The sequence below is a fragment of the Mastigoproctus giganteus genome, chromosome 12 (assembly GCF_048544385.1).
Source record: "Mastigoproctus giganteus isolate SK-2022 chromosome 12, ASM4854438v1, whole genome shotgun sequence".
Classification (NCBI taxonomy): Eukaryota; Metazoa; Arthropoda; class Arachnida; order Uropygi; family Thelyphonidae; genus Mastigoproctus; species Mastigoproctus giganteus.
The window spans coordinates 81,484,717-81,509,582 of NC_143586.1; the positions used below are offsets into that span (position 1 = coordinate 81,484,717).

Genomic DNA, 24,866 nt, shown 5'->3' on the forward strand with positions numbered 1-24,866 from the left:
TTCTGTGGCCATAATGCACCTCCCAAGGTTTTTGCAGTACTTTGATCCAAGCCCGAGGCGGGATTCGAACCCGCAACCTTTGGGTTGCCAGGCAGGCACTTTACCCACCCGGCTAGCCCAGTCGGCTGATGAAGTTGAGTTCAGCAGTTACTGAACATCATCTCTTTGGAAGAAGTCTACTGGTACTAGATTGGGAGAGTAAGGTGGATGGATCTGCACAATGCCATGTTTTGGCAGAAATGTTTTCACAAGACATGCAGGATGAGAAGGGGCAGTGTTGTGCGACAAGAACCAGCTGCCTTTCTCTCTAAATTGCAGCCTCACCTGGGAAACATGCTCCAATATTCTTTGAAGCAACCTGTACGTAGAATGCAACTTTGACTCCCCCCCATTTAGGCACAAATTCCTTGTGAATTATACAAGGAATTATTCAAAAAACATGATTATCATCATCTTTATTTCTGTATACAAAACTTGTGGGGCCTTGATGATGATTTTGAAGTCCACTGCTTACTCTGACACTGTTTCTGGGTTGTACTGAAACACCCAACGCTCATCTGCAGTGACAATACAGTTGAGGAAATTAGGATTGCACAGACAAGTCTGAATGAAGTCTTCGCATGATGACACTCTTTGTTGCTTTTGCTCATCCATGAGGCTGTGGGGCACAATTTTGTGCAGACCTTCCTTTTCCTTATATCTTTATGCAGAATTTGACTAATCATTTCCTTATTCACATCCAACTCATCATCATCCAGAGGATCAAACAACAATTGCTTGCCACATATTCCTGACCATTTGCAAATCTGACCTTCTAAGAGATTGATGGACACTCACTTTTTGGGTCATCACAAATATCCTCATATCCATCTTTGAACTTTTTATACCATTCAAATACCATGGCTTGACATTTCGTCAGAATAAACAGTTTTTAAAATTTTAAACATTTCTGTTGTAGATATTCCCAGTTTAAAGCAAAATTTGATATTCGTTTGTTGCCCCATTACACAGAACATTAATGCTACTAACAAAACTGGTTGTTACTTGCAACCAGTCAGCCTAATGGACAATCTCTGTATCACTAGCTCTTGGAGGAAGTTTGACTATAACATGCCACTTCTGTTTACTTTCATACTCATCAAACATGACCACAACAGCATCAGTCTGGGAACTTTATTACCACTCCTTCTATATTTATACTCTTGGTTATTTTGATAAAAACTATTTTGCTGGTTAAGCTTCTAATGTTTATGGTACGTATACTGTTGGTCAATGTATCAGCCAGTGTGAATCTTGATTGCTTTGTCCGTTGATAAGGTAGGTTTCAATCTGCAATTTATTCAATCTGTACAAACTTAGTCTCATACTGGCAGCCCCTACGGTGGCACTGCAATTGCAGAGTGGAACAAACATGTCTGCTCGGAGCTCCACTTTATTGCTAAATAGCAGGTGTTCTTCATCATGAGTCGAGAGGATTTTGGACTTCCAAGTGCTTTTCAAGATGGATTTTTGCTGTATAAAGAATGGTCATCTTCTTGAATATAAGTAAGATATCTGAAGAAAGTGCATTTATATTAATTTATTTTGCTCTTTTCTCAAATTTTGAGCATTCTTTGTCCCAATACGATCAATATGACAGCCGAAATGGCGGGTGTATTGGTGCCAATCTCAATTTTTCAAATGCTCAGAAATCAGGAAATACTAAGTATTTATTGATAAAAAATAGCTGAAAACCATTGATGACAGGGATGCTATATATAAGGGGAAAGTTAATCTAATTTAATTTTCAGAGACTTTTCTTCGTTACCAAAGGAGTTGGGAACGAGCGTGCGGGCAAAGTTTTTACAACTCCGGCTAATAGAGAAGTTTTAATTAAATTTTTACTGCTTTATTGATTTAAATTGGCATATTAATTTATTTTCTAGAGTACTTTTATATTCCTAGTTATGATACTTAGTTTAATCTGAACTTAGATAGAAATTTTGTAGGTTATTACTTAGTATCAGTAAGGATATCAAATCCACGTGTTGGACAAGTTTTTGCAGCTCCGGCAAACCCTAAATTTTTAATTATATTTGGCCGTTTTATTGACTTAATTGTTACATTAAATTATTTTCTATAAATAGAAACCTAGTCAAGCTCCTTGGTTTATTTTGAATTTAGTTAGTGCGATTTTGAAAGTTAAGTAATACTTAGTGTCCGTAGATCTACCGTTCGTAACTTGCCACCATTGTTATACGATACAACGTATATCCTGAACTAGATAGCATAAGGTTTAATGTAAAACTAGATAGCGAAACACGTAGCCCCTGTATTAGAAATCAGTTAGCTTAGTAGAGTATAGTATTATCAATTAATCAGTAAAATTTATTAATCTTATTAAACTTCATTGTCAATTAAATTGCACTTTTTTAACTAAATACATATGACTTAGATTGTACAAACGTAACATTATTAATTAATACATATAACTTGATAGGAGATACGAAAGTCATAACGTAACTCGGACATAATACTCAATACTGAAATATACACTGAGTGATCACTGAATTATGACCACCCCTATGAAAACTGAATGCAACATATGAGGTGGCAAGAGTGTGGAGTTAGTCAACCTATGTAGCATAGATAAGGTGTCAGTGGTTCAGTACGTAGTAAAATTCTGAGCGTGATTGGTAAAAGGAAGGATTTATCGGACTTTGATAAAGGACAGATTGTGGGTGCTCGACGAGCTTGTGCCCCGATTTCCCAAACGGCTGAACTGGTGGGGGTGTTCAAGAGCCGCTGTAGTTAAAGTGTACCAGGACCGGCGTTAAAATGGTCAAACAACGACCCGATAGCAAAACTGCAAAAGTCAGCGAAAGGTTGAAGTTAGAGGTGAGTGCCGGGTCCAACGACTCGTACAGGCACAGCACTGTTGAAGAGTTGACTACCCAATACAGCATGGGCCAACCTAGAATAATATCTGGCATGACGCGTCGCATGCTCACATATATGGGTATTCCAGCAGACGACACCTACAGCATCCTCTCCTAACCAAGGTTCATCGGCGTAAAAGACTCGCCTGGTGCAAAGAGCATGCAAGTTAGACGTTAGAAGACTGGAAGGAGGTGTGCTGGTTGGATGAGCCACGTTATTTACTTCACACCGTGGATGGTCATGTACAGATTTGGCATCAACAGCATAAGGCTCTTGATCCATCATGCATGGTATAAAAAGTGCAGGCCGGTGGAGGCCGTTGTATGGTGTGAGGCATGTTTCATTGGCAGGAAATTGGACCCCTGGTGCATGTGCAACAACGTATCAGTGGTCTCCACTATTGTCAACTGCTTGTGCATTCCGCTATGTTACACTTTTTTCCTGAATGGCGATGGTGTCTTCCAAGATGACAATGCACCGAGTCATCGGGCACTTGATGCAGAAATGGTTTGAGGAACACAGTTCTGACTTGCAGCATATCGATTGGCCTACAAACTCCCCCGATATCAATCCCATAGAGCACTTGTGAGATACTATGGAACTGCATATCAGGCGTCTGGATACACCAATCACCTCCATACTTGCATTTCTGACCCATTACACACAGCTTGGTTGGCCATACCTCCCTGATGCTTCTGACATCTTGTTGAATCAATACCACATCAGACAGTTGCTGTCATAATTCAGTGATCACTCAGTGTGTATGTATATATATATATATATATATATATATATATACACACACACATATACAGTATTATAACTGCATTGGAATTTAAGTTTAGGGTTATAATTTTGTATGGAAATTGAAATTTTATTTGAAATTGAATCAAAATCATGATCAGACAGAGCAGCAAAGCAAAAGGCTCAAGGTAATGGGGTGCTGTGGCTCAGGGGAGGATTGAGAGGGACAGTTGTCCTCTGAATCACAGCCTTTTGAAATGCACTGCTTGTTTGATGTTTGTGGAGCAATCAGGAACAGGACATGATATTACCAAGGTGTGTATGATGTAAAGAGTGTGAGGAAATGAGGTGCCAACTCAGTGTTGTGGGCCTATATGAGAGCTTGAAGGACAGGGTGGATGCCCTCGAGGGATTTAAATTGAAAGGCCCATCAAGCTCTCAGTTGCCCACATCACAACGCCAGAGCTTGCACTTTATCATCATACAACACAGCGGCAACCCCCATGGAAGAATGCGCTGGTCCCAGGTCCCACAGGAAGTAGTAGTCTGTGAATCTATTCTCAGGAAAATGGGGAACATATTGTGCAAAAAAGGATGGGTGGAACAGGACCAGGGAATTTCTTCTGCCAGGGCCAAAGGTGCTATTGTTGTACACATTGGCACTAATGATATTTAGGCAGATATTGTTGGGATGGGTATCAGAAACGTGGTGTCACACAGATATAAGAAATGCAGAACTGGAATATGGGGAGTACAATGTGTACAGGAAGGATAGACAGGATAGGAAGGGAGGAGGGATTATGCTATTAGTTAAGAAACACACAAAATACAAGGAAGTAGAGCCAGTCAACATGGCTGGACAGTGCAGTGTTGAGTCAGCTTGGTGCGACATAAGCATTTGGAAAGCAAAACTGAGAGTAGGAGCGTATTAGAGGCCTAATGACTCATCAGAGTCATTAGACCCTATAACAATGTACAGGGAAATAGAGAGTAGGCCAGTAAATCAGACTGTCTTATAATGGAGGATTTTAATTTCCCAGATATTGACTAAAATCTGTGGATTGGTCATGCAAGGCTTTTATGAATTTACTGGATGATTGTTTTCTACAGCAGCATGTTTGGGAGGTAACAAGAGGGAGTAATATTCATGATCTGATTATCAGCAGTGATTATTCATGCATAAAGAATTTGCAGATAAAGGAACCACTAGGTGGCAGTGATCACAGTGTGCTGAAGTCAGATTTACTCAAAGAAGTAATTACCATCAGGGGTAAAGGGTAGGGTTTTTGCTTTTGTAAAGGTGGCTACGGAGGTCTCAGATAGTATTTAAATTCTATACGTACCAAATTCTGTACCAACTGATTATGTACCAACAGCAAATTCAAAATGGGAAGCATTCAAAGAATTAATCTTAGAAGCTACTAGGCTTTTCATACCAACTAACAAATATTGTTCAAGGTTTAGGCCTAAATGGATGTCAGATGAACTAATGAGACATGTGGCAGAGAATAAAAATGCATGGGATACATATAAATTAACAGGTGACACGGAAGCGTATGACAGATATAATCTGGTCTGTAACCAAGTCACAAAGGAAGCTAGGCAGGCAAAGGCAGATTACAAAAAATCTTTGGCAAAGGATGCAAAGGAAAAACAGCAAAGCATTCTTTACTTATGTTAACTCTGGAAGGAAGGGGATGAATCAGATTGGTCCAATTGATATCGAATGTTCAAGTGTTGATGATCCTGCTCAGGTAGCAAATGAGTATTTTGCATCTACATTCACACATGAGTTATTCAGGGAGAGGAATGGCAGATGTGTATTAAACTCTGGCAGTAAGCTAGATAAATCTTGTAATAACTTAGAGTAAAGTGGAGGAGAAATTGTTGAAGATAAACATTAGAAAGGCACCTGGGGTGGATGGAATCTGTCCAGTTATATTAAAGGAGGCAAAGTAAGCAAAGCCTTAACCATAATTATGAGAACTTCCTTGGACTCAGGGGAGGTACCCATGGATCAAAGGGGAACACAAGTAATTACAGACCTGTTAGTTTAAATTCTGTTCCGGGGAAATTAATGGAGGCACCAGTTAATGAAGCACTGCAGGATCATCTAGACAAGACTTCAGTTATAGCTCAGACACAGCTTGGGTCTGTTAAGGGGAAGTCTTGTCTGACCAATTTGTTTGGATACTATGATGTGGTCACAAAGGAACTGGATGCAGGGAATAATTTTGATATATTTGGACCTTAGAAAGGCTTTTGATACTGTTGTACATGAGGCAAATTGCTGCTATGGATAAGGGATGGTTGATTGGGAGAAGACAGAGTGGTAATCAATGGACACTGCTCTTCATGGACTAATATTATTAGTGGAGTGCCCCACGATTCAGTGTTGGGTCCATTGTTGTTTTCTGTATTCATCAATGATATTGATAATGGTATATCAGGCTTAATGTCCAAGTTTGCAGACGATACAAAGATTGGCAGAGTGGTTAATGACACTAATGAAACAGTACGCTGCTGCAACAGGATCTAGAAAAGTTGAGCTAAGAGGTGGCAACTGAAGTTTAACATTGACAAATGTAAAGTACTGCATATGGGAAGCAGTAACCCTAGAGTAACATATCAACTGTGTGGTACTACACTGACTGAGAATGAAAAGAACCTGTGGGTAATTGTGCAGGCAGACATGAAGCTTTTTGAGATGTGCAGAGAGGCTGCCAGTGTCTGTTATGGGGGTCTTGTCAATGAAATGCAAGAATTTTTCTAGCAGGGATAAGGTGATTATCCCCTTGTATAAGGCAATGGTCAGGCCACACCTTGAGTACTGTAAACAGGTCTGGATGCCTCATTTTAAGAAGCATGTAGAGCTGCTGGAACAAGTACAGAGAAGGGCAACAAGATTAGTGATTGTAACAATTGGTTGCTCTTACGAAGAAAGGCTTAAATTCTGCAAATTAGTGTCTGGACACTAGGTACCTGTGAGGTGATCTGATTGAGGTGTATAAAGCCTTGAATGGTTTAAGCATGCTCAACACTAATGGGATTTTTCCTCTTGCTCAGAATAATCTCCTGAGAGGGCATAAATTCAAATTGCGGAAAAACAGTTGTACGATAGATGTGCGGAAGTTTGCCTTTAGCCAGCAGGTGGTTGATTGATGGAACAAACTTCCATCTGTCATTGTAGAAGTTGATAGCTTAAATAGATTCAAGACAGAACTAGGCAAACATTTAAAGCGAGTGGATGAGTGAAATGAGAAGGGGTGTTTTTTTTTTTTTTTTGGCTGATGCTATACATACGCTTGCTTTCTTGCATCATGTGCCTTTACCAATGCTAAAATGGCAAAAATAGCAATATTCCCGCCAAAATTGAAAGTTGTCAAAACTTGGGTATTAATAGGCTTACAAACTTAAAAAAGATGTCAAATCAATTCCAAGAACCTAGTAAACAAACTACAGTAAACCCTCAATTTAACAGATCCCGATATAATGGATTTCAGATTTAACGTACCGGACAAATAATAATACAGTAACATACATATTAATTTCGGCCATATTATTTTTTTTTAGGTTATACAAAACTTCAGTGTTATTATTAATTAAAAATTAATAATAATTACCTATTTCCATTATTGGTTTGATAATTACCTACTTTCATTTTTATAATCAAATTCAGGAAATTGTTTTATATTTTTTCTCAAAACGTGTTTAAATAGCTGTTTTCCCAGATTACAGATAACAAATAAGAGCAGGCAGTGACTTGCAAGCTGAACGTGACTCAGGACACTAAACTGCAGGTCTACTGACTCGCTTTGTTTCGGTCTCAGTCTGTCTCAAGCTATCATGTGGCCAGGTTGTATACAGAGTATTTCTGTGATTTCTAAATTGTGACTTTATTTATTAAATAATTTTGCAATGCCTACAATTTAAAATGGCATTAAGTGATAGAGGAGTTACAAGAAAGCATGTGAACTTAAATGTAGCACAGAAATTAGAGCTAATTGAGAAATTAGAACAAGGAGTCTCAGTAGCACGTGTTTGTGAAATTTATGGCGTAAAAGAAAAAAAAAAAAAAACTGTTTCTGATATCCATAAATCAAAGGCCAAATTGCAACATAATTTTATATTGTACAGTACTGTATATTGTATTAAAGCTTTTTTTTTTTTTTTTTTACATTAAGAACGATAAAAAATACCCCCACAGGTTACATTCGATTTAATGGATTTTCAGCATTAACCGACACCCCTTCTTCCCTATTAGTCCGTTAAATCGAGAGTTTACTGTAATGACAAAATGACTACCAAGGAAGAGAATTTTCATGAAAAAACCCAAAAAAATGGGAAATGCTGACCAAGAAACTGAAAAAGACCACCATGAGACAGAAGTAAGAATTTTGAGGGAGAGAATGATAATGACTTAGAAAACTGTCCACCAGCCCCGCTTAACACAAAAAAAAAAAAAAAAGCTAAGAAAGGGAAGAATCGAGGAAAAATAAAGACACTACTGAACAAGAACAACCAAAAACAGAGGAGGAGAAGTATGGATATTTAACAAATATTAATGACCCAGTGAAACAAGCCAAAGGAGACTTCTTAGAGAAATATATGCACAAACAGATAAACAGAATAACCTCAGCAATAATGCTCTAGATAATAAATTTCTGGGCAATTTTAGAGCAGAAATTAACAGAATTAGATACTGAGAACTAGGTACTAAAATCGAAGTTGGAAATAATAACTGAAGAAAAGAATAATTACTGAGTAATGAAGAACAATGACCTGTGCTCAAGCAGCAAAGGCCAGTAGCAAAAATGAGCCAACTAAGCCAAAACAAGTGATAAGTTAACCAGCTACAAACCAGATACTAGAAGAATTATACTGTAAGAATTCAGAAGAGTTTGGTATTACATTGGATGAAGTCAAGAGGGATACAACTTTAAGATTTACAACTAAATCTAGCACTACAACAGTGCATTGGGTTGTTAGTATCTCTCCACAATTGTATAAACTGATTTCTACATTGGATAGAATTTATTTATTTATTTTTTTTTTTTTATGAAAACCCCAAACACGAAAGGTATCAAAACCTATAGTACTTAGTACCGTGCATGGGTTGAAGGTGAAGTATGGGGGGAGGGGGATGCCGGAAACTTTGCTCTAGAGACTAAACATGGGTTTCACCACTTCAAGCCTCCAATAAGCAAAGTGGTGGTATTTGACTGTTACTTCCCACAGGCCGATTACAATTGTCTCTAGGTGCTTCTTATGCCTTGGGTATGGACTTCTGGTTATGACAAAATATTGCTCTCAAACTTCCCCATCTTGTGGCCATTTCGCAAGAGGCGGGGACATGTACTGGCTGAGTGTCTCAATAAGGATGGAGAACTGTGTTGTGTGAACTGTAAGCGTAGGAAATGTGAATTTCACCACTCTGTCAGGGATTCTCGTTATCCAGAATATTTAAGGGCTGTGGATCTGGTACGAATAAGGATGGCCAATGAATAATCAAAATAATCAACAGTCGAATGGAGTTAATTAACTCAGCAGAGGATCTACACAGGATTCTGTGGTGGACAGAGTTCTTATTTCTTCTGGAATAAGAATTATGTAGATAAACAAACATTTCAGGCTGGTGGCTGATGAAATTAGGAAGTCAACTGAGGAGAACTTGACTGATATAGTATCAGTATTTGGTATTTGGCCAGGGTTCAGTCAGAGCAAAGTTTTAAGATACTAGGATATCCTCTGAGTGCACGAGTTGTGCAGCCAGTACAAGAAGAGCCCAAATCAGGAATCATGGTAACCAATAACGATTTAGATATTGTGGTGATACATGGGTTGTGTAATCAATGTGCCACGTGTAATGATTGCAACAACAACAGCAGTGCAATTTTATCTTATGGGTCATTCCATGTCAAGTGGCCTAGAGGTCCCTGCTCTACCATCTTCAATTTTGTTAAAACTTGGTGTGGATGTTTATACAGGTTTCAAATGAAGCTGTACAAAATTTCAGTTCAAAATATGGTATGCTTGAGGCACCAGCACCTTTTTTTTTGTGGAGGTCACTTGTGTTACCCGGAATAAATCACAAAAAATTTTCAAAGTTTTGTGTTACTGTTGCACAACAACAAAAGGTAGGGCTCTGAAACTTGGTATACCTAGTTAACTTTTGGCAGGGAATGCAAAACTTTTGGTGTCGAGGCTCAAAAATCTTCACATTTTTTACAATGCAGTCTAAAACTGATACCAAAAATTTGTCGTGACTAATTTAAGCAGGACTTTTGAAAGTCATAACTTTGAAATAAAAATCTTTGGTACCTTCTTTGGACATTCCACTCCCCAACTGCATGAATTCAGCCTAACTAAATATCATATACTTGTATTATACTTATACTTGTTTTCAGGCTGAGATATTTTCCTTCAAAGATTGACTCAAAATTTGATCTATTTTGAGGGGCAAATATCTTAATGTGGGACACCTTCAATTCTCTCATTTTTCACACCACTGGAAAGAGCAGAGTTTCAGCTACAAGGATCATGATTTATCTGTTTTGTGTCTTTGCACTTAAGGCCTTAAAATTAAGCCTAAACATCAAGCAGTTTTATGTGCCATATTGTTATTTTGTGAGATATTTTTGTTGCAGAACACTTCCTTAATCCTGCCTAATGTTTAGAATAATCTAGAAATAGAGTATATTCTACAATTCTGGATTATTCTAGAATTCCAAATCATTCTAGGATATTCTTGAAGTCCAAAAAAAACTGATGAACATTCTAGAACTCTGGAATATTCTTTTTTTTTTTTTTTTTTTTTTGGTAGTTGTTGGCGCATCGGCTTCTATGGCCATATTGCACCTCCCAAGGTTTTTGCAGTACTTTGATCCAAGCCCGAGGCGGGAATCGAACCCGCGACCTTGGGTTGCTGGGCAACTGGAATATTCTAGAATCATACAAAAAAAAGTATAAATAGCTGATATTTGAACCATGCTGTTATTAATGTGTTTTATCTTCATGATGAACAGTTTGTTTATTTTGTTCCTATTTTTTATTGTTTGACTGTAATAAAGTTAATTAAGCTTTCATTTCTTGCAGAAATGTCCACTTATTAGTCAGCATGAAAGCCATGGAATCAGAAGATTCTGCTGGAGATAAGCTAGACTCATGCACCATCAGTCATATGGATAATTATAAATGTCATGTGCTATCCTATATACTTAAAACTGGGTTAAAATTATTTAATTTTATTTGAAGAACAACAGCTGGTAGGACGACATTGGGGATTAAAACTGGGTGAAGAAGACATTTGTCTACATCATGAAGCAAAAATTCAAATTTAGATTTTTGCAGCGTTCATTTTGCAATCCTTTCCAGAAGAAAAATCATATGGTGAAAAAAAAGTTTACAACCAATTGACTTGTCAATGACAGACTAACTGAAAGACCTAACAATTGTAGACATAAAACCAGGCCAGAAACTGTGCCCATCATGCTGAAAAGAGTCTAACAGCTGAAAAGCATCAACAGGAACATCAACTTCATCTGGATCAGACCATGATGACAAAATGCATGTGACTGAAAGCTTGAACACAAGTTTGATGGCTATTAGTATTTCTCCTCTGAAATTTCAGCGAATGGCTAAGAGACACTCACAAGGGTATGCCAAAAGGTTGTTATTGTTTGTTATTTGGTTTTTAGGAGCATTAGCAACTAAAGCCATATTGCTCCGAGGATATGCGGTGGTCATTCCCTTACCTTTCCGCATCCTCCGTATTTGGTGGACACTGGCTCAAACCCCGGTCTAATCAAGAAGAGTGTGCTACGCACTGCTGCTCCTGCCCACCGGGCTACAGAGGCGCCTATGCCAAAAGGAAGGCGTCAAGTACAAGATGTAATTGCCAGTAAAATTGCATCTATTGGTGGCTTAGATCCAAATGACATCATGGAGCCAAGTGCAAGTCATCAGTGTGGAAACTGCTTAGATTACAATGAGCTACTGAAAGAATTGAAAGAAAAGTTGATGATATCAAGTCATTCAGAATACTTCAAATATTAACACTAGCTCCAGTTAGTTGGTCCATAAAGAAAACGATGGAAGAGTTTAGTGTCTCAGAAAGAATGGTCAAGAAAGCTAGAAAACTTAAAGCAGAAGAAGGAATTATGGCCATACCTGGAAAAAAGCTTTCTGAGCAAGTAAAGCAAAAGGTGATGGAATTTTTTGAAGATGATAAATTTAGTTGGATATGCCCTGGAAAGAAAGATTACATTTCCATTAGAAATGCTGATGGAATAAAAATGCAAATGCGACTACTACTCAGCAACTCTAAGGAAATGTTTATAACTTATCGAGAAAGAAATGGATCTGACATTGGATTTTCTAAATTTTGTGAACTTCGACCCAAGTGGTGTGTCACAGTTGGTGCATCAGGAACACATTCTGTATGTACAAAGGGTACTAGGAAAGTTTTGCAATACAGCTTTGTTTATTTAATTTTTTCAAAGTAATTTCCTCTACATTCAATACACCTCTCCATCCTCCGAAACCAATCTTTAAACCAGTTCTGCCAAGTTTCACTAGGGAGTAAAGCACACTCGTTGTCCCAAGCCCGTAGAAGATCCTCATCACTGGAAAACCGCCTCCCTTTTAGCTTCATTTTCACATGCGGGAACAGTGCAAAGTCGCAGGGAGTAAGGTCTGGACTGTAGGGAGGGTGCTCGAGAAGTTTCAGTCCTGTCGTGGTCAAATATTCGGTGCAGGCTTTGGCGCGGTGAGCTGGAGCATTATCGTGATGGAGGTACCAGGTGTCCATTCTTGACTTGGCCGCAGGTTCTTCATAGATCCAATGACTTTAGGCAGGCATTGTTCAGTATACCACTTAGCTGTGACTGTCTTCTGCGTGTCCAAAACGACACGTTCCACAATTCCACTCGATTTGAAAAATACAGCTATCATTTTCTTCTTTACAGATCGGGATTTTCTGACAATTACGGGTGTGTCGTCATCATCAAAGACCCAAACTTTGTTTTGAGCCTTGGTCGGCAGATCGTAATAGTACAGCCAAGTCTCGTCAACTGTCACGATGTTGTTCACATACCGAGATTGTCCCTTATCAAACTTTTTTAACATCTCCAGGCACCAAGTCACACGTCGTGTCATCTGCTCTTCAGTCAGTTGATGCGGCACCCAGAGAGAACAAAGTTTCTTCACGTGCAAATGATCTTGCAGAATCGAACGAATTGCTGGTGCATTTAGGCCCAAAGTATCCTCTATCTGTTGGTAGGTCACTCGCCTGTTTTCGTCAAGCATTTTCCTCACAGCAGTAACGTTTTCCTCCGTAACTGACGTTCGTGGCCTTCCCGGCCTCTCAGAATCCTCCAGAGTGAAATTTCCCCTTTGGAATTCTCTATACCACCTGAATATCATTGTACGATGTGGACAATCATCATCTAGTGCAAGAGTCATTTCTTCTAAGCACTGGTCTATGGTTAAACCACGCACGAAATTATACCGCAAAACTGTCCTTATCTCATTTCGTGACCACGATGCCATCGCAAGCACTTTACACTCTCACTACTAATGAATAACTGAGCCCATCGACTTGGCTCGGCGGCTACTATGCATGTATGAACATGTCTCAACATGCAGCAACAAGCAGCTTCCTGTGATTCATTGTTGCGTCATATTGCAAAACCTTCCTAGTACCCTTTGTATATGCACAATCCATCAAAATGTCAAGTTAATGCTAGCAGCAAGTCCTGTTGAATGTGATTACAAGGTTCTCATTGGTAAAACAGTCTGTGATTTGGAGTAAAAAGATTTTATGCTTCATCAGCGTGAAAAATGTCTAGGAATAGATGAATTAAAAAAGTTTCTAGAGAATATTTTTGAAAACAATGAACCAGAAGATATTATTGAATTCAAGCAATGGATATACAATGACAGAGATGCACTAGACACAAAGCAATTAACAACAGAAGATTTTATTGAAGAGTTGAGTACAAAGATATTTAACCTTTCCTGTCATCACTATGTTGCTAAACATCAAAAGTTACCATTTGAAGTCAACAATGGAAAGCCTGATAACAGGAGAATTGGTCATCTTAATGGATTTTGCAGAAAATTATTCATTTGTTATGCAAAATGCTATTCAAGGGTTCCACTGGGAGAATAGCCAGGCTACATTGCATCCTTTTGTCATTTATTACAAGGATGTTGAACTTCAGAATAAAAGTTGCTGCATAATCAGTGACTGCCTTCAACATGACATAATTGCAGTGCATGTTTTTCTAACCAACTTAATTGAATATTTGAAGAGTTTCATGACAGAAATCAGGCACATTTACTACTTCAAGTGATGGTTCTACAGCTCTACAAGAATTTCAAGAATTTTATTAATTTGTGTCATCATCAGAAGGATTTTGATATCAGTCCTGAATGGAATTTCTTTGGCAAGTCACCACGAGATGGAATTGGTAGAACAATAAAATGATTGGCAGCACGTGCAAGTCTCCAACGTCCAACTGAAAACCAAATCCTGACACCAAGAAACATATTTGAATTTTGTGACAAGCATGTGACTGAAATAAAATTCTGTTTTGTTTCTAAAGAGGAAACTGAGCAAGTAAGGCCATTTCAAGAGAAAAGATTCATAGATGGCCATACTATTGCTGGAACAAGAGAAAATCATCACTTCATTTCTAATGATGCAAGACAGATTCGTGTTTGCAGAGTATCAAATGACACACCATCATTATTTGTAACTCATGTAGATCAGACTAGTGAAACTAATATTCAATATGAGCAAATTGTTAATTTACAATCTGGCCAATACATTGCCTGTATTTATGACAATAATTGGCGGATTGGATATATTTGTGCAATTTCATTTGAAGAACATGATGTATTGGTAAATTTCATGCATCCTCATGGAGCAGTTCGCTCATTTCACTGGCCTGCTAGACAAGATGTCTGCTGGATTCCTGAACAACAAATTATTGCCAATCTTCCAGCTCCAAAAACAACAACAGCAATGGGAGGACAATATAGCTTGCCTGAAGTAGTAATATCAACCATCAATGAAATATATTCCAGTCCATTACGAAGCAGTGATTCAATATCTTCACACTCACTTGCTTATTTCAAATTGTATTGTGTTTTAAATAAATTTTGTTGCAGTTATAACTTCTTTCAAGCTTAGAAACCAATAGAACATCATCTTTATGCTTCGAATCCTGAATAAAGACAACTTTTCAGGCTTGGGAACTTGCACTAAAGAAACACATGCAATTTCTTTTCTTGAAATTTGCACTCTCATTGTAAAAAATAATCCACAGATCTTTTTGTGCATTGTCAATACAGTAAACCCCCGCTATTCGCGGGGGTTACGTTCCTGAGAAATGCCGCGAATACCGAAAACGCGAATACTGAGTTATGGCTCCCATAGTAATAAAGGGGTTCCGTTCCAAAGTATGAAATATATAAGAAAAACTAGTCTAAAATTTTGTCTATGTATGTATTATATGTACCTTCATAATATGACTATGCACATAGACATTTTTTTACCTTTTTTTTACATAGACAGTACATAGTGAAATGCAAGCATGAGGCATCGAAATGAAAATAAGAAACAATTTAATATTAAATGTAATATTTATTAGAAATTTCAAACAAATCTTTCAATCCAGTGCCTTTGCTATAGCTAAAAAAACTTATCCCGCCAGTGCTATCACCAGTTTCGCTAAAGTGTTGATAAAGGAGTTTTGCCTTTTCACGAATGATGAGTGAACTTAACGGAATCTTATTTTGAGTTCGGTCTTCTATCCACAGATTTAAAGCCTTTTCCATTTTTTCTAATTTAACATCACGAGTTACAGAACAAATTTTTGAAGCAATTTTTCACGGACACTACGGCAGATTTTTTCTTCCGATTTTTTGATTGATCGTACCGTTGACTCATTGATTTTATAATGTTTTGCCACTGAGGAGACACTTTCACCATTAGAAATTTTGTCTAATAACTCAATTTTATTCGATAATGTCATCACCTTTGATATTTTCACATTTCACATTCCCTTGTTATTCGTAGCCATATTTTTGTGCGGGTTAGAAAGAAATTGTCCAAATAAAGTCACTTTCTTCCGTTAACACACTCGAAAAAGTCTGTTTTACACTGCAAAACGGTAGATTTATCACTTTTGTAAGCATATCAATTTATAAATTGATAAATTTATTCAATTTATAAGCATATAAATTAAAAACAAACGACGAAACCTTCCATGGCAAGCGCATAACACATACTGAACAAAGATTAGCGAGAAACATCCATGCTGGCGATTTTGTCACCCCTCTCCCCACCACCCACTGAGCGCTGTTTTGACCAGGAAAGATAATTTTAGCCACGTCCATGTTTTTTTATGGCGGAAAATGTTCACGGCGCTTTAAAATTCGCATTTTTTTAGGTTTCATTTTATATTAAATCAGCGACCGCTAATACGCAAATACAGATACCGCGAATAGCGGGGGTTTACTGTATATCCTTTCTCCTTAAACCAAAGGGCCAAGTAATTGCAGAAAATTTCACTCTTGTAAATGCAATAGTTATGTTCTTATTGAGATGTGAAACTTCACCATCAAATATGTATGTAAATATTATGTGGAAAATATAAAATGTTTAATGCCATTTTTTAAGCCTTACGTAGCAAGACAAAACTAAAAAACCATGACTCTTGTTGCGTAAAACCTGTTCTTTCCAATGGTGACAAAAACAAGAGAATTGAAGGTGTCCCACATTAAGATATTTGCCCCTAACGATAGGTCAAATTTTGAGTCTATCTTTGAAGGAAAATATCTCAGCCTGAAAACAAGTATAAGAGCTGATATTTAGTTAGGCTGAATTCATGCAGTTGGTAAGTGGAATGTCCAAAGAAGAAAGTACCAAAGGTTTTTATTTCAAAAATCTTGCTTAAATTTGTTGTGACAAATTCAGTTTTAGACCGCATTGTAAAATATGAAGGTTTTTGAGCCTGGACACCAAAAGTTTTGCATTCTCTGCCAAAAGTTAACTAGGTATACCAAGTTTCAGGGCATTACCTCTCACCGTTGTGCAACAGTAACACTTAATTTTTGTGATTAGATCCACGTAACACAAGTGACCCCACAAAAACGGTGCTGGTGCCTCAAGCATACTATATTTTGAACTGAATTTTTCACAGCTTCTTTGGAAACCTGTTTAAACATCTACACCAAGTTTCAACAAAATTGAAGATAGTTTAGTAGGGACCATCTTCAAAATTAGGCCACTTGACATGGAATCACCCTTATTTCATAATACACCAAGTTTCAACAAAATTGAAGATAGTTTAGTAGGGACCATCTTCAAAATTAGGCCACTTGACATGGAATCACCCTTATTTCATAATATTTCCTCCATCAATGGATTTTAATAGCTCTTTGGATTACTTGGAACATGCAAGTAATCAAGGCTATGGCATAGTTCTACAACAGATGGGAGAGTTCGTCTGCTTGAAGAATTTATATTTAATCACAATTTACATGTGATGAATATATTCAATCAGGTGGCCACATTCTCTGGGCTTATGGGAGAGTCCGACATAGGGCTGTAGGGCAGATGAGGAACACATTTGACATTAATGTGCTAAGTGCTCAATGACAGTATGAGCAATGTAAGGTCTCGCATTGTTGTAATGTAGCATCCACCCACCTGTGTGCAGTACAGCTCTGTAGTAAGGTCCCATAATAGTTACGTGGCACAACATGCTGGTAAACCATTTCAGTGTTCTTCCCAGAAAATTTTGCCAGCCAGGTGGCATTATGAAGTAGCCAGGTGGGGAAGTGTAATACTTCACAATATTATAAAATTTTCTGTTATTTATAAATAGGACTTAAGCAATCCAGAGCGAAAATGAATTGCATAATTTAACATTATATGCTCCTATCGTATTGATCTCGATCGCATAGTATGTTCGAATTAATACTGATCTAGATCGATATGAGCAGTACCATACGGTACCACGAGAATTGCTTAAATTTTAGCCGGGATAGGTCCTGGGGAGAACACTGCATTTCTTGAATGTCAAAAAAGAGATAACCACAACCTTTCCTGCAATAGCCATAGCGTTTGCTTTTTTTGGTGTTGGCAATGACACAGACATCCAAACAGAGCTTTGTTGCTTATTCTCTGGGTCAAAATGATAAAGACATGTCTCATCTGCCACTATCGCCTCAAGCAGAACCTTGTCATCTTCAGTAGCCATTCATTGCAGCTCCTGACAAACTACCAAGCAAAATTTGCTGCTGTTCAGGTGTGAGTAGTCTTGAAACCCAGCATATGTGTCATATGCAAATAGTTGTGCAGACCGATTTTTGTGATTGAATCATATTCATCTTTAAACATTTTAAACCACCAGTGAGCTGTGCTATATGGAAGTGTAGATTCACCATAAGCCTCTTAACAATTTCATATCCTTCAGGTAATGTTTTCTTGAGATGGAAACAAAATCTAACAGCAGCATACTATTCCTCACATCTCAAATCCATTGTTACATAGGCAAGACTGAACATAACTTAACAGACTGCTGAGGTTACACCATGCGCTTGAGTCAACTGCATTGTTGCTATGTGATGTAGCTTGGTTTGGTCTTAAAATCCACAGCTCAGCAAAAAATCGGAAGCAGAATGTTCATTGGAAAATTATGATCATTCTTTCTTGAACAGCCCTTGTAGGAGGGATGGGATCTAGAAATCACAATAAGGGCAGATATGAAATTCTCAAAGCAGTGTAGATAGGTGGTCAGGAAAGCCCATATCCTATCAGAGCCACTTGATTTATCGTTCAATAGCCTCTAGAGATGAGGAGATTATAATCCCAGTGTATAAGGCAATTTCACTTAGAATACTGCATATACCACACCTGAAAAAAGATATGAGCTTCTTGAAAGGATCCAAAGATGCACAATGTGCATGACGACACCTGTAAAAGGGCAAATATATGAGAAATATGTGAGCTACAGAGCTTGACAACCAGACACCTTAGAAGGGACCTGACTGAAGTTTACAAGGCTATGAGAAGGAATAGTAAAATGAATGAGGGCAAAATTTTCACTGTTATAAAGTATTCCAGAACTAGGATCACAAATTCAAATTACAGGGGAAGACATTTAGACTGGATTGTAGGAAGTTTTCTTTTAGCCAGCTAGTTATTGATTACTGGAAAGGATTGCCTCCACAGGTGGTAGTAGAGGCTGAGAGTCAACTGGATAATTATGTAGACGAGGAGGAAGCATATAATTAGACTATTTTCTTATCTGTTTTTTTGTTATATATTTTCTTTTATGCTTCTTTATATATATACAGGCAACCCCCGTATAACGCAATACTTCTACAACACAGTTTTACTTTAACACGATTGATAAACTGTGGCAATCCTCGCAAAACACAGTAGTTATATAACACAGTTTTGCTCTAACATGGTTAGAGAATTTCGGTAAATCTTGCATAACAGGGTATTTTTGAGCTTCTGTGCGGGGAAACCCTGCTATTATGTTTGGATGTAATTTTTCAACATTTCCACTCTCTTTGAATCCCGCTTTTGACTCACTAGTCAAAACCAGCTAAAAGAAAACTTCCTACAATCCAGTCTAAACGTCTTCCCCTGTAATTTGAACTGGAATGTAACCCTCCTTTTTGTACTTTTTCTTAGTCCCTATAACACAGTTTCGCACAACACGACATTTTATAGGAACCTAACTACCATGTTATACAAGGGTTACCTGTATATATATATATATATATATATATATATATATATAAAATATAGTACCAATGAGTTAAAAACAGTGGAAATAAAAGGAAAAATAAAAATAGTTTTTTCATATAAGAAGTGTTATCATGCAGTTTTTCAAGACAGTTCCTTAGAAAAATAAAAATATTGAGAAATCCCTGTATTTTATTTTGTTGGGAAATCGCCGTGTTATATTCTGTGCTATTGAACTTGTGGAAAAATCTAGATTTCAAAGTTTTATTACTATTGGATAGCACACACCAAGCCATCCAAAAGACGTAAGTCATCCAAACATTGAAGTTTTGTTCCTACCACCACAGTTGTACAACTTCTTTCATTCAGCCATTATATCCACCTTTGAAATTCATTCCATCAGAAAATCGTTACAATGGATTTTGGAAAAAATTGATTCCGAATTTTTAAAGAGAGCAGAAGATACACAAAATCTTGAATGGTGTATTTTTGTTAGCTTTTGGAACGTAACCCTCCTTTTTGTACTTTTTCTTAGTCCCTATAACACAGTTTCGCACAACACGACATTTTATAGGAACCTAACTACCGTGTTATACAAGGGTTACCTGTATATACAGGGTGTTTCAGTTAAACGTTTCAGAACTTCTAAGAGGGGTAGGGTACATCCTGACAACTCGAAATCATATAGCAATGTGGGGTCGGAAATGCTTTCCTGAAGCGGTGTTGTACACAGAAGCACCATAAAAAGAAAAGAGACCGTAAGTGAGAAATCGTTTTAATAATACATGAAAAGAAGCAAAAGGTACATGGATTAAAGTAAGTGTTCGAAGTTTCTTCCACGGGCTACAATGCACGCCTCACATCTCCGACGCATGGACATCCGAACATTCTGGAATACTCCAGGCGAATTTCGAATTTCTTCGGCAGCTACTGCGATTCTTGCAACCCGCTCCTCAGCATTGTCAACAGGGGTGTCATAAACTAGCGATATCATATGACCCCAGAAATAAAAATCAAGACATGATAGGTCGGGTGACCGAGCAGGCCAACGCACGGGACCACCACGTCCGATCCACTGTTGACGAAATGTGACATCCAGGTAGTTACGAACATCTCCGCTATAATGGGCAGGGGCTCCATCGTGTTGGAACCACATTGTCTGTTGCGTCGATGCAGAAATCTGTTCATCTCTCAAAAGTTGTGGCAATACTTGCTGCAGAAAGATCAAGTAGATAGGTCCGGTTAGACGACACGGTAACAGGTAAGGTCCGATGAGGTGATCTCCCATAATACCGGCCCATACATTGACCGAAAATCGAATCTGTGCTGCACGACGTCGTATTGCATGCGGGTTCTCGACCGCCCAGATATGGTCGTTATGCGTGTTGAAAATTCCTTCCCTTGTGAAGGATGCCTCATCGGAAAACAACACTTCAGCAGGAAAAAGGGGATTTGTAGCACATTTTCCAAGGTACCACTGTGCGAAAGCAATACGAGGTTGAAGAAACTTCGAACATTTACTTTAATCCATGTACCTTTTGCTTCTTTTCATGTATTATTAAAACGATTTCTCACTTACGGTCTCTTTTCTTTTTATGGTGCTTCTGTGTACAACACCGCTTCAGGAAAGCATTTCCGACCCCACACTGCTATATGATTTCGAGTTGTCAGGATGTACCCTACCCCTCTTAGAAGTTCTGAAACGTTTAACTGAAACACCCTGTATATAAAATATCAAATATAGTACCAATGAGTTAAAAACAGTGGAAACAAAAGGAAAAATAAAAATAGACTGAATACTTTTTATATTTATTATAACATGCATATATATATATATATAAAGAAGTTATTATAGGATATTCACATTCTTTCTCCTTTTACATATCTACAATACACAAAAATACACAAAAAGCATTTTGTGTATTTTTCACTTCCATCTGTGCAAACTCTATCAGACTTATGAATTCTTACATACATATACTTTTGCTTTACTGCTGCCTTGCACATTTTGGTGCATCTGTCATACACTGCTTATTTATCTTTATCCATCAACTAAAACTACCATGAAAGTATAATAAACCATAAACTACCATAAACCATAAAAGTACCATGCTTGATTTCAATATGTAATGTATTTATGTAATCATAGCAGAGGATGAGACACAGTGCTGAAAGCTTTTGTAAGTATTTTATTTTACTTTATCAAAAGAAACGAGCACAGCAAGCAGTGGGAGAAGTCCCCTAGTATATATATACAGTCATACCTCGGTTAACGTTACCTCTGATAACGAAGTCTGCAATTTCAAGCCCCATTTAATAACATAAAAAATATTCAAATTTAAGGCCAACACCCGACAATCATCCGATTGGTGACTGACGGTGACTCGTTACGTACTCCCGAGCTGTGGGTGTGTCTGTTATAACAGTTTTGCGCGTCATTCGCCTAATTTAGTCGTTGTTTACACTTCATAGGGCGTGTTTCAGTGTGGTGCATTGCAATACATGATTGACGTTGTTTCAGCGTGGCGCATTGCAATAATTGATGTAGGTCCTTTGATAGCATTACATGGAAATAATTGACCGTGAAAATTTTCCACCAAATTTGGTGTTCAATGTTGGCGAAAGCGGTTTGTTCTGGAAACGGCTACCATCAAAAAAGCTTCATTTCTATTGAAGAAAAATCAGCTGCTGAGTTCAAAGCAAAGACCATTTAACGTTACTCTTTGGATCAAATGCCTATGGCAATTATAAATTAAAATTGTTATTAGTTTACCATTCAGAAAATCCGAGGGCGTGAAAAGATAACATAAAAACGAATTTACCTGTAATATGGAAAGCAAATAGAAAAGCGTGGGTTACCAAGGAGTTATTTACTGATTGGTTTGTTAACCACTTTTGTCCTGAAGTAAAACGGTATTGTCAAAAAAACAACTTTGAAGAAAAAGCTCTTTTGTTGTTAGACAATGCTCCGGAACATCCTACTGATCTTAACACGTTGGACACATGCATTCCTGTCAAAGTTGTGTTTCTTCTAGCAAACACAACTTCCCTGATTCAACATTGGGTCAGGGAATAATAGCATCATTTAAAGCTTCATTTATTATATGCATCGAACATTAAGCAATTCAATTGAACTAGAGGATAAAGAGGAAATGACAGTTAAAACTTTTTGGAAAAACTACACCATTAAAAACGCAATTGAAAACATTGATAGTTCTTGGAAAGAAGTCTCTAAGAAATGCTTAAATGAAGTTTGGCACAAAATATGGCCAGAAGTTGTACTAGAAGAAGAAAATAACATCCAAGAAATTAGAAATGAAGTTATCCAGATGGCTCAATCAATAGGTTTCAAAAACGTCGATGAAGAGGATGTTAGAAATTTATTGAATGCAGAAGATGATGGTTTTTCAGTGGAAGATTTAGAAAACCTTGTTAGCAACGAAGACATGGATAGAAGACCGAACTCAAAATAAAATTCCGTTAAGTTCACTCATCATTCGTGAAAAGGCAAAACTCCTTCATCAACACTTTAGAGCGAAACTGGTGATAGCACTGGCGGGATAAGTTTTTTAGCTAGCAAAGGCGCTGCTGGTTTGAAATTTCTAATAAATACTGTATTACGTTTAATATTAAATTGTTTCTTATTTTCATTTCGATGCCATATGCTTGCATTTCACTATGTGCTGTCTATGTACATAGTCATTTAGACTAGTTTTTCTTATATATGTCATACTTTGGAACGGAACCCCTTTATTACTATGGGAGCCATAACTCAGTATTCGCGTTTTCGGTATTTGCGGCATTTCTCAGGAACGTAACCCCCGCTATTCGCGGGAGTTTACTGTATATATATATATATATATGTTTTTTTTTTTTGGCTGGTGCAGCAAAAGCCTGTGGTTTCCTTGCACTAATACTAAAATCATTTTGAAACAAATCTCTGAAAAATAAATAAGACCACAATCACACAAATTATTATTAAAATGGCACTTACCTGTCAATCTTCACTGAATTACAAGCAGTACAGTTCAGCTCCCATCTAAAATCCAACAAAAATTTACTGTGCATTATTTCAGTCTCTCGTAATAAATATGGCAAGGCAAATACTGGCGACTCTTCTTTACCCTTTTGACACTGAAGTTTTTCTTGAAGAAAATTAAACATGCTTTCTCTGACATCTTCCAGAACTGCATCACAAGTAGCAACTATTGTCAATTCAGTTCCATTATATGCATTTAAAATGGAAAATGCATGATCATAAACTTCAAAAAGTTTTTTCATATAAGAAGTGTTATCATGCAGTTTTTCAAGACAGTTCCTTAGAATTCTGTTATGCACCAGAAGGCAAAGTGAAGAATCTAACCAACAAAGTGCTTCCTTATTCTTCCACATTGGATAATATTTACATTTTCCTCTTGCTTCTATACAGTTTGTTATCAATTTCATCTTACACTGTTGAGAACTATTTTGAATACTATTCTGCAAATTTTCACAAACAGAGCTATCACTTGGAGTCCTATCATCACATGAATGTTTTTCACTTGTAACACTATTTTCTAGCAGTGTATCAAATGCCAATGGGTCATGGTTTAAGTCTGTTTCAGAGTTTGCTATCTTAGTTTCATCAACACTCAATTGCAATAGAGTATCATCAAGCAAGTCTGAAATAGCTGATACAACATGGTTACCGGGATGAAATTTATCCAAAGTTATTAGATCATCTCTTTTGCTGAGGTTCATATCTGGAGTAATGTCCAAACAGTCAACAACCTTATTATCTAGTATATCCATGGGTAAAGTTAATGATTTCTCGGTATTTACATTTGTACCATTTATAGATTTGTTTGTAATTGGAGGCTCAACTAAGGTTGAATGACTGTTTAACTCAAATGGAAAATCAGTAATTCCATCAAGAGCATCACCTATATGAGATATTTCAAAGTCATTTAAAAGTTCAAATTCGGTGAAATTCCTGTCGTGAAGCATTTCGGTTTTCGGTGGATTATTTTCGGAACCAATAGCAACTGAAATATTCTGTTCTTGTGAGGAAAGAGTACAACCATTTTTGGTAGGATGTAAAACATTTTGCTTCACTTTTAAATTTGAATATACATCAAAGGCTTTTCTCTTTATGATATAACTGGTGAGATCTTTTGATGCAAGAGGAAAAACACACTGCAAAAAAGTAATAAAAAAATTATAAGTTTAAGGAAACACCATCACGCACAAAATTAAATAAAATACTCTACAGGGTGAAAGCAGTATGTCTTGTCTTAAAATTGGTAACAGTCTTGTCACATTTCCCTTAAAAAGAAACTGCTACATGTACATCTTCTAAAGATTTCTATACAGTAATATTTTAATTCTGGGTATTTAATATAAGCTTTGATAGGCCACACACCCCGTGAGCCTTTATTTGTGCTATCCACAA

General features: G+C 37.3%; 1 protein-coding gene across 1 annotated transcript in view; it reads right to left on the bottom strand.

The window, feature by feature from the left end:
• The window catches only part of LOC150077227 (uncharacterized), a 99,069-nt gene that overhangs the window by 49,847 nt on the left and 24,356 nt on the right, over positions 1–24,866 (bottom strand). The window contains exon 3 of the mRNA XM_090385821.1: positions 23,430–24,610. Coding sequence (XP_090241947.1) covers positions 23,430–24,610 — 1,181 coding nt within the window. The remainder of the gene's footprint in view (positions 1–23,429; positions 24,611–24,866) is intronic.